Raw genomic sequence first — 15,302 nt, forward strand, 5'->3', positions numbered from 1 at the left:
AAAGAATAAAGATTTCCGAAAATAATTTTGATTTGAGCTCAAGACAAGCTCAAGTTTTATATAACTTATCTATTAGAAACTTTTAACTACAAAATAATTATTAAATTGGAAATTTGATACATTTTGTCAAAATTCGAACTATAAATGCTTATAAAAAAAACTGTGCTTAATATGTATTTTTAATGATGTTTAAAAATGTGATTGACTTTGTGAAACAATAGCAAAAAAAAAATTAACTAATATTAATGTGTGTAAAATTTATGTTTTTAGGAATCTCGAGGAAAAAGACCATTTAAAATATGGGATGGTTTTAGAAACATAAGAAAAAGCTTGTTGGCCTCTAGCTTAAAAGACTTAGAGATACGTGGTAAGTATTACTATAAATTATTAATTTACAGCTTGCATCTTTATGAGTTACCTTAGAATTATAAGAAAATATTATGTTCTTAAATTAAAAATTCTCAATAACTTAACAAACATGTTTAACTATTATTTTTATTATTTATGTACATATACGATTATTATGATCCATTAACTAGATGGTTGTATGAAACTTTTGAAGAGCTTTCACTTCTCCAAAAGTTATTTCTGAGAAAAAAATATTATTATAAAACTGTTTTATAAATTATTTCACAAAATAATATATTTGATTCAAATTAGATCATTTTAAATTCTGAGTGGAACGATGAATGTATTGATTTTACAATGGTGTGTGTTTTTTAATTTTTTTATTTTTGTGTCTGTGTACACGATTAGTAGTTGAAATAATGCTTTGATTTTTCAACTTCAGTATCTTGTTCCATGGGAAAGTGAATCTATTCATTTTTATGAGCATTTGAAGTTCATATTTTTATAACATTGGATATTTATCCGATTTCTCATGTAACGATTTTCTTATTTTGTTGTAAATCAAAAACAAACCACTGTAGATACATGAAAATTTGACTGAATGTTTATATTTTTATTTTCTATTAACCATAACATTTTGAAAATATTTTGACTCTTTTTGAGCTGCTTACGGACATTGTCAGTTTTCAATAAAAAATTTGAAATATTCTAATACAATAATCAGAAAAATGACAAAACATAAAATATTTTATGCAATTTAATATAATATTATGATCGTTTATATGCCAAGTCATTTAAATTTGAATCATAATTTAAGATAAAAATATAATGTGAGATAGTTTTATGAATAATCACAGCGGTAATAATAATGTCTTTAAATTAAGTTTATATAATGACTATTCTTAGAATTTTGAATGCAATAACAAACCATGAGCATTGAAAATATTTTGTTTTCCATCTTGACGAGGAAAAAAAAATATAGAACATTCCATCATACATACTATTATTTTAAAAAGCGACAATGTAGAAAATGTCCTTATAAAGTGTTTTAATCAATGTTGCTTATAAAGTTTCAACACTAAATTAATTATTTAATTGAAATTATATATTATTCATATTATCCAACATTTGTGTAATGTTTTACATTCTATATTTATAAATAAATTAAATTAACTAAAAATGTTCGTCTGTGAACAAAATTAAACTCTTAAATTATTTATTTATATTTACAGTATTCAGATTATACGAATAAAATACCTTTATTTAAACTATTGTACCGTCCAACCTGATATTTCATATTTAATATACCAACACTCATACCTAATATGAGTGTTGGTATATTTAGTGTATACACACTAAATAAAGCACCTGTAATCAAAACTAAATATAATTTGTAAATTTCGAGTTCTGTTATTTATTATAAAATAATGAAAAAAAGAGATAAGTTAAATTCACAAATTTATTCGAGTCTGATAAATTTTGAAATTTAGTATATAAAATGGGTTTTTGTATAATTATAATATAGTACATAGGTAAACTAACATATTAGACAATTTTAAATTGTTTAATTTACTTAAAGTATTATTAAACATTGTGTATTGTTGTATACAATTTGCATGTTTTTGTTAAAAGTTTGATGATAATAAATTATTGAAAATATTAAATTTGTTAAAAAAAATTAAACGATTTAAACAGAAGGTTAGTAATTTATAAACGTAAATAAACCTTAAAATTGAACTTAAGAATTAACTTAAATATTTAACTGTGTATTTAATTAGTATAAGTAATTAAAACGATAAAATAAATCACTCATTTATTTCTAAAGATTTGAAGTTGACACGTCAAGTCAAAATATATCGTGTAGGTATAACACATACAAATCATATTACCCGAGGAAAAACAAATAATACCACTTTATTCACGTTTTCATAATAATAATAATATCACTAACATATTAATTTTATGTTTCGCAATGCAACAATGTACCTATTTTGCCTACACAATGCGCCGTGCATCGAAAAACCGCTGTACAAAAATAAAGCAGGATGTAAAACATTTTTCTATTATTATACATTTGTAAGCGATGAAAATTCATTCTGTACTGATGATGGTTGGCTATATTATTATAATTATTATTTTTTTTAAATTCTAAGTTGTTTAATTAATTATTCAAAAACTTATTTCTCCCGTATAAAATAATACTCAGATACCTACCTAATTATTAATTCAGTTATAATATTACGTACCCACCTGAAATTATTATTTAATTTTCTTCAAATTATTATTTAAAAATAATTTAAAAACAACGTAAATCGGTTTTTATTAAAAACAAATTTATCTGGTTTTATTAAAAACAAATTTATCTGGTTTTATTTTATTTATAATTTTTAAAAAACCGATTTAATGTTTAACTTGTAGGTAAAGGTTATGTAGGTACATGAATATTTAAGGGCATTTTTTTTTTTTTTTTGGTATAAAAGATAATGCCAGAAAAATGTATATTTCAGGATTAAAAATCAAAAAAATTAATTACTTCAATTCTCACATCAATCTATATTCAAATTGTAATTAAGATAAGATAATTTACTGGTCATAAAGGAATATACTTATGTTGAATACAAAAAGGATATAAGGTGGTTTTTAATGAACATTTTTATGCAAAATGCTAAATAATTATTGCTAACTACATTTTTTAAAATTATAGAAATTGAAAAAAATGACGTAAGTTAAATTAAGTAGAATTAGAAAACATTTTTTTACAACATGGCCAGTGCTTATACTTAAAAATTCTCGTAAATATTTTAGAGGAATTCATATAAAAATGATATGCATATAATTAATTTTTTTATAATTATCACAAGGTTTATTGTTGACCTTTTTGTAATTTAAAATATTTTTGAGTTACTGCGTAACTACATACTTTTTTTACGGTATTTACCTATTTTTAAACCTCAATACTTTTAATTTAATTTATATCTGGAGACAAATATTTAAATATTCAAATATAGATTATTAAACAATTAGAAAAAGTTTGTTAGGTTGAGAGATTGTAGGAGCGTTGTAGAAGAGAATATTCATACACATTTAACAATATACCATTATACCCACTACTCTAAACTTCCAATTTAATTCCGATAAATAATAAACTATTAACTACATTTTCTAACAAACTTACTATATGAGAATTTTCAAAACAATATTCAGTTTCACCGGGTTAAGGAAATCAAAATAGTTAATTGTAGAAACGAAAAATGTAATTTTATTCTGAAAACAATGTTTTTTAAACGTTATAAAAAAAATGTCATAACAATTTTAATTTATTATTATAATACAATATAGCTTCAAATTTAAATTTTTAATAGTCATGTCGACGTGTTTAATGTTGACAACTACAAGTCTACGACAACTGTATCAGATTTTACATATTTTTTAACTAACTTTTATAATACATAAGTAATTTATTTATTAATAGGTATAAAGAACGTATTAATCGTGAAAGTGACATCAACTTTGATATTTTACACTAATTCACGCTAAACCAGATCAACATGTTATATCAGAATTTTCAAAACAATATTTAGTTTCGCTAAAGGAAAGTAAAACTATTATTGCGTAGAAATAAAAAATGTATATTTTTGTTCAAAAACAAAGTATTTTGAACTTTATAAAAAAGTTGTTCACAAAATACAATATGAATTTATTATTGTAAAACAATAGTTTAAAATTAAACTTTCTTATCGACGTGTCGGCGTGTTTAATATTGACAACTACAAGAACTGTATCAGGCTTTTTAGTTAACTATAATAAAACATAATATAAATAATTAACTCTCACAAATCGATGATAGATGGCAATTTCGATTAAAAACTTAATTTAATATAGAAAACGTCGTTTAAATTGCAGGAGTGACATCACAACTTTGATATTATTATTCGCTAATTCACACTAAACCAGATCAAAGAAGATTGAATACATCGGTATTTCAAAAGAAAATAAGTATAGTAAACGATCTGATGTAACGAATAAAAACAAAGAAAAATAGAACAGAGTAGACAAATTATTATTATTATTATGTGCATAGCAGTACGGTAGTCATCGTACACACCACAGCGTATTATAATATATATATAGCAACCAAAGGTTGTATTATTATTATTATTATTTTGCAATTTCATGGTGTGTGTATATTTAAATAAGATAAACAGCAATATGAAATGTATTGGAAAAAGTTTCAAACGACACGGTTTATATAACGACAAGATAAAATGCCATATTACAAATTTTAAGCACACACATACTATTATTGTTATTATTATCATTATTCCAAAATCTGCTACCATTATATATTATTATCAGCGCCACCCGGGGAGTGGATGTTATAATAATTACTGGAAATTATTAGGGGGACTGAATTATTAGAGAGCCTCCGAAAAATAACGATTTCGCCCGTTTGATGGAATTGAAAATCTCTGATAAAAAAAATATATAAAAAATATAAGCCCCTTTAAAATGCGTCTCGCCTCCAATCGCTGCAAATGTAATATAGCCCCGACCTTCGGTAATTCGAAATTCACTGGAAAAAATAAAACATTGATCATTTCAAAGTTAACAGGAAATATAATAAGTACGAGAGATGACATGTTGATAGAGATTTTTTTTCATCTCTTGTGATACCGGTGATTTTAAATTACCAAGTTTCCATCATACTGGCCTATTATCAACTCTAGGAAACTAATTATATTATATTATAAAATATAAAACGTCAAAGCGTATTAGTTATTTTTAAAACAAATCAAAAAGAATGCAAGTAATTATTTTTTCATTATTTTTATGCTTTACAAAGTAATAATTTAAAATTAATATGAAACTTATAACAACTATACGTACTACGGGTTTAAACAAAATAATATTCCATTTAATAGTTTTTAAATAATTTAAATTAAATTAAGTGTACAACAATATTGGCTTATACACATTGCATTTATAACAAGTTATTTTGCTGACGTATATTTTATTCCTGAATACTTTAAACATGGGTATATTCGAGATTCCTTTCATATTTACCTTAAGATAATCAATCGTAAAATGGAATATAATTTATGCATATTATTTAAACTAAAATTCCTTCCATTATACGTAAAATGTAATAATATTACAGTGAACATTATTTTAACGCGATCGGTATTTAATAATAAATTTGGTTGGTATATATTTTAGAAAATAAAAATTACTCATATACTTGAACATTTAACAAAATATGCTCATATCCACCGTAAATCCATCCACAAACATTAATTTAGTAAAATATTTCTATAATAGTAGGTACTCGAAGTTCTAGTGAATCGAAATATTTATACCTATTTAAAATAATGTTTCCTTAGTCTCTAATTAGTAAAAGTCTTGTTAAAGTGGCAAATTTAATAATTTTAAAATGTTACTGTAATCTAAAAAATATATATTATAATCCGTTACACCAACTTTCTGATTAATATCATAACTACTTTGACGTAATTCACTTACTATTACATTTAAATTGTAAGCACCACGAGTGTTCTATTAAAAATATAATTTAATCCCGTTGTGAAATTTATTTAATGTGCATAATATATTATGTATATCATGCAATATTGTTTATTTATTTTGTTTTTAGATAACGGACGGCCAGTTAAATTTACTATTTTCAAAGTGGATAACAGATAAAAGCGAATACAATAGATATAAGATTACATAATCTAAGTATATTTTCTAAGCATATAAAATAAAACAGAACTTTAATAGATATAACATTATGGTGATTCTCGGAGCATGAGCATGAACTTATTCAAATTTTGATTTTTGGAACTTTTGAATAGACTTCAAACCATATTTTGAAATTATTGAGATTTGATTTTACTACTACTAAAAGTGCCCAGCTCCGATTACAGAATTGTGTTATTCAAATAAGAAACCTCTTGTTTTACTATCAATTAATTAGTAGATAACTATATTAATATTAATTACATTTTTATGTAGGTACCTAATTCAAAATATTCAGACATACGTAAAAGTTCAGCTTTCGTATTAAGTCCTTAAAAATAGTTTTACAAAAATATAATACAGATGCAATATCGGATCTAGTATTTATTATACTTGGCCCATTTTTATAAATTATAAATAGGTATTGACACATTAAAATGAACTACTAAAATTTTCAAAGCACCATAGTCCACGCATATCTTCCAAACCATGATCTTGGACCTTATATAGGTCCTTGATACACAAAGTTAATAAATAAGTAAATAACTCAAAAACTACTCGTTTGAATTTTGATGCGTCAAATAGTTCAGAAAAATATCTGATAAATAATTAACAGTAGAAATGGAAGGTTCCAATTTGAAAAACGGAAGTTTCTATCCCCGCAGGACCCTCAGTAACTCCTTAAGTAGCACGAAAAATCTCAAGAATACAACAATACGGTATCTGAGGATTGTTTGTAAATTTCAAAAACAATAATTTGAATAACTGCATTATTGAAAAAATCTAATGGTTAGCATATGGTTAGTGAATCACACATGAGTATATGTATAAATCATTACATTCAACAGAGTTATGACTCATAAAAATATATCATAATATTGTAATATAACTATGGATAGTTTAACACGGGCTTATAATAATTGCATTTTTGCTCTATTATTATTTTTAAACCTTTCAATAACGGTGTGTGTTTTTTGGCAGGCAAAGAGAAACTGAATATCGCGCCGAATGAGCCCGTTAGATTGGTACTCGAAACTGACGGTACACAAATCGAAGATTCCGAATACTTCAAAACACTGCCAAACAACACTACTGTGTTATTGCTCAGGAATGAAGAGTACTGGTACCCAGCTGAAGTTGACGCCATTAAAACAGGTAATTAGGAATTTTATAACTTTTAATCATAATAGTATTACTGTATCCATTAACGATTCGCATAACTACAACTATGAAAATCGTACAATTATGAAATCTACACTCAGACTATACGACTTGCAACACATAAACACCTGCACTGTATCACAGCCAATAAACTACTGTAATCAGCTGTGCTGCACAGGGACTGCAGGGTATTTTAGTTGCAGTGAATGGTCCTTATACGACCATCATAAAGAACGTGTTTGTTGAATTATATTTCTAAAAATTATTATTATTATGATGAAAATGGTGTAAAATCAATTTCCCGTTCACACAAAAAAAAATAAAATTGCGAACAGAGAGTTCCATTGGCTCTAGGTATATAAAAACTAAAATTCAATCTGATACAACCACCGAGTGTAATATTAAGTTATACTAATCAAGAAAATACATCGTACAAGTAATACTCGTCTAAAATGGAATTCACCGGTGCATGGGATAAATTATACGGTCTACAAATCAGTTTAATAAACTTTAACTCAGTTCTCCCATGGCGCACTCGCATATTATCTGAATAGCCTGAATAATGCAAAAGATGAAACTACGACGATTTATTCGTCGTTTGTATGTGCAACGACTAATAAACAATGTAATATAATAATATATTTTACGTACATAAATGCATATTATAAAAAAATAATAATAAAATAAAAAAATTTAATCAATACGTTTGAAACAGAAGTAAGCTCGAAACTTAAATTTAAAAATTAAACTTTAATTTGTATTAAACGAACGGTATCAATAAAAGTGGTGCGAAGATTAAATGAACAAATCCAATTCCAAAAGAGCTTTTTATACGAAATTATTATTTATTGCGTGTTTATACGTTTTTAAGTTCAACGCAATTCAGCCACTCGTAGATATTATAATTAATAAGTATAATAAATTATTATATTAAATTATTTAAATTATGAACAAATTACATCCAACAAAATTAAACAATTTGATCTCAACTATAGTGCTGTGCGAACTTAAATAATTGTGTAATTGTGTTGTTTTTTGAATGTTAATGTTATTATTATTTATTCAGCAGGTAAATTTATTCTTTAAAATAATAGCAATAGTAATCATAAAATAACTTTTGCAAACTGAGTGGTGGACTTACTAAAACATACATAATTATGAAAAGTAGCTATGGTGATTTTATTCTAAAGCCACAATATTTTAGTTGTTATAACTAAAGTACTCTTGGAAATTGGTATAAAAGCTTGTTTATCGATTGGAATTCGAGGACACGTTGAATCTCATATTATGAGATACTTATTGCACTGTAGTTTTTGTAAAATATAAAAAAACAAAATTTTAAGACACGTTCAATAATTCAAATGAAATTATTAATTAAAATAAACAAAATAATTGAACACACCATAAAAAGAGTTTTGTCGTATTTCCAAAAAAGGCAATAATTTCATACATAATAACAATTACATTCGTACCTACTATTAGATTCTGAGCAAAGTGCAATGAATTGGTTTTAGAACAATGACGTATGTTTTATTTACTTTAAAATATTGTCATCGAATATCTATATTTAAATTTTCCAGGCATGGTATAATTTTCAAAATAATTTTGAACTTTTTGAATAATTTATGGGATTTTGCAATTGTTGACTTGTTTTAGTTATTTTTATTTTATATGAAAAAAAAAATTCATAGAATTTATATAATTATTTATATAATAATGATGACTGACTGACTTATCAGACCGAATGTTTGCTAATTATATACGTGAGCTCGCATAACAATAATTTTTATAGGATTAAACCATAGACATTTAATATTATATCATAAGCCTATGAATAAAATCATTAAAATATGCGGACCGGCTGCAGTCACGCAGATAACCCATACGCCTACCGAGGTTACCCGGGTTATGGTTCGGCCGTAATTTATGACCGATTCGCGCTTCCAAATTACTAGGATCCCATCCGTCGACGCGCGTGTCCGAGTTTTTTAATAACACAAATACATACATGTACTTACATTTTTTTGTACATTGTATGGGACGACATGTTTATTTCCTTGTTCGTAAAAAAAAAAACAATAACATTATAACCCTAAGTAAAGCCTATGTTTTTTTACAAAAAAAAATATACCACTGCACCCGAAACTTAAGTCTATGCTCTCCTCCGATCTGCTATCTGGTCTTAACAGTTAAAACTATATTAATATAGTTGTTTGCAAAATCAATTAAATCAAAATTCTGATATTGAACAGATATTAAATCATTTTCATGACATATCATATATATTTTGGATTACCATTTACTGACCGGCTGCAATGCGCCGAATCAGGATATTTTTACCTAGACGCTTTGAATTAACGGCAATTAAACCAGTTGACCAAAAATCAATTGATTGCTACACTTTTTATTAGATAAATATATATAATATTGTTTTTCATATAAATAAAATAATATATGTGGGCTGATTATCCACACAGTAGTTTGAACTCCACAAACTATACGATTTTGAGGCCTAGATGCAAAGCAATATTGCAGATGCCTTTATCATACATTGGTTTGTACATCGGCTTAGATTGGAGGTAAGGAAAAAGTGTGAAGTATTAAAATTTCCAGCACCCACTAAAATTCTTGGTAGTTTTCAATAATAAATATTTTATTTATATTTTATCAAAATATATTATTACTTTCTTATAAAATATTATTAAACCTACCTTTCTAATTTTTGGACAGATATAACGAGTTTCTATCCATTTAGTATTTAATAATCAATGGTATTATAGTTTCTGAGCAGAGCGATTCATGTATTGATTTTATGATGAGTTTTTTATTATCCTGCATTACCTTTTGAGGCTTCAATTTTCTATTTCAGCAAATTTAGGGTAGGAAAATGAATCTATGTGGTTGGTACTTTGGGGAGTCAAAAGTAAAAAATTCCCAGTAATATTTATGGGTAATTTCAATTTAACTATGATGGACCTTATATTACATTTACAGTTTTTTGACCTTGCACAACAATTTTTATCATTATTACAATACAATCTATAGTTTCAAATGCCTATAGGTACATAGATGATTACACTTCTTAATTTTTAAAAAATTATCGTACTTGATAAATACCATTTAAATAATGGTGGGATGATTCAAGTTTCTATGATAGATATTTGTTAATTACAACAAAGTAACTAAAATCCTTTGATAAAAATTTTTATTTTTCGTCAAAATTTGATTTTTAAATCCTCATAAAAAATTAACTTGGCTTAACTTCTTTTTTAATTTCAATAAAAACAACTTATGAGGATTTTTGTATTAAATTTCCATGTTCTTAGGTTTTTAAATATAAAATTGTTTAGATTTTTAGTTAGTTAATGTGTACATTTTTGCGATTCTGAAAACCTAAATTTCATTGAACAAACAAAAAAAATGTAAATAATTTATATTATTAATTTCTTATTAATTTATAATTTGTATTCTTATCTACAATGCAATTGTAACAACATGTTTTCGACAAAGAGATTAAAATAATCACTTATGTCATTTTATTTTAGTATTTTAAGTTATTAACCCGCATCCCCTAATCAATAATTGTACTCAATTTCTACCTACAATAGCTGTAAATTATAAATAATAATAAGTCCATGACGGAACTAAAGACGTATATTTATCGCAGTTCTTATACCTATTTGGGACGGAAGTATAAACGGAACTCGCGTGCAGCGTCTTTCACATGTTTCCGCACCCCAATTCACTGACATCCCATTTCGCTGACTTCCAAATTGTACAATAGCACTAGGTACCAACTGTCCAATGGGAAATCTTCAACTGTACGATTTAAGTCTTAGAAATGAGAATATTTTAGTGCATATCCATTAGAGGTTCGTATATAAAGTAATTAAACTGACTTTAAGTTATTTTAAAAAAATCATCGAACACTAAAAAAAATTAAAATTAATTTAGTCAAACAATAATTGTTAGAAAAAAATGGATATCTAGGTACCTACCTATAATTATTATAATTATTTTAAAAATATTTGCGATACTCTTTCCCAATCATTCCGCGATTCATGTATATATTATATAATATGTAATCAATCGGTGATAATATTTCTTCGTTTTTAATGTGACAAGTTTTGGTTTTTAGTGAACAATATTGTATCTTAAAAAAAAACTATTTCTAATATTGAACTGTTTTTATTTGAAGAATTTTTAATTGTTTAATTTTTGTTCAGTTCTTTCAGTAAACAATAATACCTACCATGATAAGTAATATTATATTTAAATTTGTTTAAATAAAAACTTAAAAATGTAATAATAAAATAATATTTAATTACTTTATAAAAAAATTGAACTATCATTTACGAATGTGCGTTCTAGTTGTTATGATAATATTATTATGCATAAAAATATTTTTTAGTTTTTACTTAGATATTTCCAATTTATTTTAGATTAAAAATCTTTAAAAAGAACAATGTATTTGTCACTAAACTGGAATGTCTAAGAAATATTGGGATTCGGCGATGTGCGTATGACGAACAGGGCCGAGTGGTATATGCGAGGTCAAATTAAAATCATTTAATAACAGGTGGGGCTTTAAAATATTATTATTGTTTGATTTGCCTATTATTTGGTCCGATTCGATGACAATATTACTGTCGTTGTCGTCTCATGAAAGATACAACTTTTAATTTAGGGTTCTAAAATTATATGAAATTAGTTTTCTTGAAATATTTCATTTAAGTGAAAAATAAAAATAATTATTTATTATATATAAACGTTTATAGTCGTAAACTTACAGTAAGAGAACATTTTTAAAAGTTGGTTTATTGTATCGAATAATAGCTAATAAATAAAAAATAAATAACACCCAATATTGATAAGTGATAAATTAACCAATAATATAATACCATGTAAACCTAATTTATAAGTTTGTAAGTTGTAACCATTAACATGGTAATTTTTAATCCTTGAAAATTTATTCAGTATCGTTATTTTCTGTGTTTAAATAATAATAATTTCTTATCATCTATTATAGACTATATCCAAATACGTTTAAAAGTAAAATAGTATTTCATTGAAATATTTTTAGACATTTTTAGATATTTTTAGATATTTTCAATTTTGAAATATTTCAATCGATCTATTTCAAATGAGGACCCTAACTATAATAATAACCAAATATTTCCATTGCAGTGTTGTCCATTATTAGCGTTTGTGGTACACTCACACTCGATTCGATTACCACAATTTATAATTTATAAGCATATTTTAATATTATCATGGTAATATAATATTGTACTTTTGCATGTAACAACAATAGAGGATACATTTCCAAATATTATACTTCATAATCTGAATATAATATGTTGATTTATTATAATATACATTGTTCAAATTCGTGTTCAATGTGTAAAAACAAAGTCGTTGACGATCAAATTTTTTTTTTTAAGAAACAATTAAGTTTACGTTACTAAAAAAAAAAAATAATAGATTAATCCTGCAGGCGTTAATTATTTTGATTATTATTTTAGAAATCTTTAAATACAACTCATAACTTGAGAAGGTATAAATAACTGTTAATAAAAGTTATTTTTTCATATAAGTACCTAATATGTATAATGATTAAATGAAATCATAGAAAACTAGAAAATATAATATAATAAAAATAATTGTAAAATAAAATACCATTACTTAAAACCAGGGACTGGAATCGAACCTAAAAGAACCGGTTCGGAAACCAGAACCTTTAAAATATTAAGAACCAAAACAGGAACCGAAGCCTTCATTTAGATAAATAAAGTACCGGAACCGAACCAGAATTATTAAATTAAACCGGTACTTTTAGGTTCAAAAATAAAATTATTTTATTTACCATAATTTAATGGTATTACTGTGTTGTATATAATCTATGTATGATCATATTATGAGTTATCTTATATTTATCATACTATTAATTAAACCCGCATTACAGATAGGTATTTTAAATTATTTTACTTCTCGGTACCGAAATTATCTGGAACCAACCGGAACCGAAATTATTTGGAACCGGTACCTACCTTTATTTTTTTTCATCAAAGAACCAGAACCAAACCGGAACCGTTATTTTATTTTTGGAGAACTGGTACCGGAACAGATACCAATAAATTCAAAAGATGCTTAAAACCAAAATAATCACTGGGTTACCAAATGTATTAAAATAAATACAAAATTAAATCAAAAAAATATGATGTAAAACATATTAAAAAAATGTACATGAAATAAATTTGATGAAATTTTACAACCCTTGTTATACTGCATGTGTGCACTTTTAAACCCGTAGAACCACGTCCACAAAAATCTTCCTTTTCATTTCCTTTGCGAAAAATACGCACAACCTACGCTGCAGCTATAGTGGAATGTTGTATTATTCAAATTTCAGCTAATTGTGATTTACATAACAAATCAGTTACGTTTCATGATAGGTAATCGAAAGCACTAAACAAATCAGTATAAATAATTAATATCATGCCGGCAACACGTAGGTCGGATATCCAACATAATATTATTATATTATCTCAGCCGTTATATATAGTATATAATTATATTATATCGAAAACCTTCCACCACAAGGACTGACATTATAAAATATTATAATACTAAACAGTGTAAACGGTGTATTATTATTTTCAATTTAAAAATAATGATTAATCGTCGGACTCAAAAACGATTATGAGCTTAGCTTAGTGTTTCTTATAGTTATAAGAAATTTAACTAGAAACTTAACATCCCGTTATAAATAAAAAAAAGTATAAATCAAGATTTTAAATAACCGTTGGATAACATGCTTAAAAATATTTATTTTAAAAATAGTTTAAATAATCATTAGTCAGTTATAATAAGGGTACATATATATAACATATTATAATAAATCACAGCTGAACATTTCAAGTTTATAGAATTTATTATTCCTAAATAACACGTCAAAGTAACCAAAATCTATAAGATATGTTAAATACAGAATATTTAGTGTACTTAATTATATGCCAGTTGTAGTTACTTAAACATAAAAAGGTATGTTCTTGGGATGGATACAATTTTTTTCTAACTTATTTTCTCGATGCTGATTTTCGGAACGTTTTGTGTATTGCCATAGAAACGCAAATCAACGTTTAAAAAATTTTATTTTATTTCTAACAAAATGTAATATATTACTAGATATTTTTCCACTGCACTGTACCCTAAAATATATCTATAATTCCTTAATGATACTTGCAGAGGAAAAATATCTAGCAGCATGCTATAGCATATTATACAATTATATTAAACAATTCATTCTTAATTCTTTTCCTAATTATCAACAGACTGATGTTATATATACGAACTTTGAAAAGGCTTTTGATAGAATTAACCATGAACTTTTAATACATAAACTTAAAATAATAGGTTTCACCGACCCTCTTTTATCATGGTTGAATTCGTTCTCAACTAAAAGAATCCAATTTGTAAAATACAAAAATTTTATTTCCAATCCAATTTCATTATTATCTGGAGTCCCACAAGGAGATCACCTTTCCCCGTTACTATTCAATTTATTCATTAACGACATTGTCTTCTCTATTAAATATTCAAATATTCTTCTATTAGCTGATGACGCAAAAATGTTTAAATGTATAAGCAATATCTACTGCTGATACTGAGTTACTTCAATATGATTTAACAAACTTTCAAAATTGGTGCATCTCAAATGGCAGTCCCTTAACATTAATAAATGTCAGTTATCACTTTTTCTAAAAAACGTAATTTAATTTCCCATGAATACATGTTCTCTAACCAAAATGTTTTTCGTTCAACTCAAGTTAAAGATCTCGGAATAATCTTCGATTTTAAACTTTTATTTAATTTCAAAATATTAGCTGTAAAAACGAAAGCCGTTTCTTTTATTGGCACGATTAAACGAAATTGCTCTAGTTTTAATGATAATTTTAATTTACACTAAAATGCCTGTATACTTCGATTGTTCGTCGTATATTTGAATATGCACCATTCATTTGAGAAACATATGGCATAGGCCATTGCGAACAATT

At 25.5% G+C, this 15,302-nt stretch overlaps 1 protein-coding gene across 1 annotated transcript in view; it reads left to right on the forward strand.

Annotated features, from left to right (window-relative positions):
* Positions 1-15,302, forward strand: part of LOC132935079 (uncharacterized) — a 116,115-nt gene that overhangs the window by 82,605 nt on the left and 18,208 nt on the right. The window contains exons 3-4 of the mRNA XM_061001534.1: positions 271-367; positions 7,066-7,239. Of these exons, the coding sequence (XP_060857517.1) occupies positions 271-367; positions 7,066-7,239 (271 nt within the window). The remainder of the gene's footprint in view (positions 1-270; positions 368-7,065; positions 7,240-15,302) is intronic.

The sequence above is a fragment of the Metopolophium dirhodum genome, chromosome 1 (assembly GCF_019925205.1).
Source record: "Metopolophium dirhodum isolate CAU chromosome 1, ASM1992520v1, whole genome shotgun sequence".
In the NCBI taxonomy this organism is placed as follows: Eukaryota; Metazoa; Arthropoda; class Insecta; order Hemiptera; family Aphididae; genus Metopolophium; species Metopolophium dirhodum.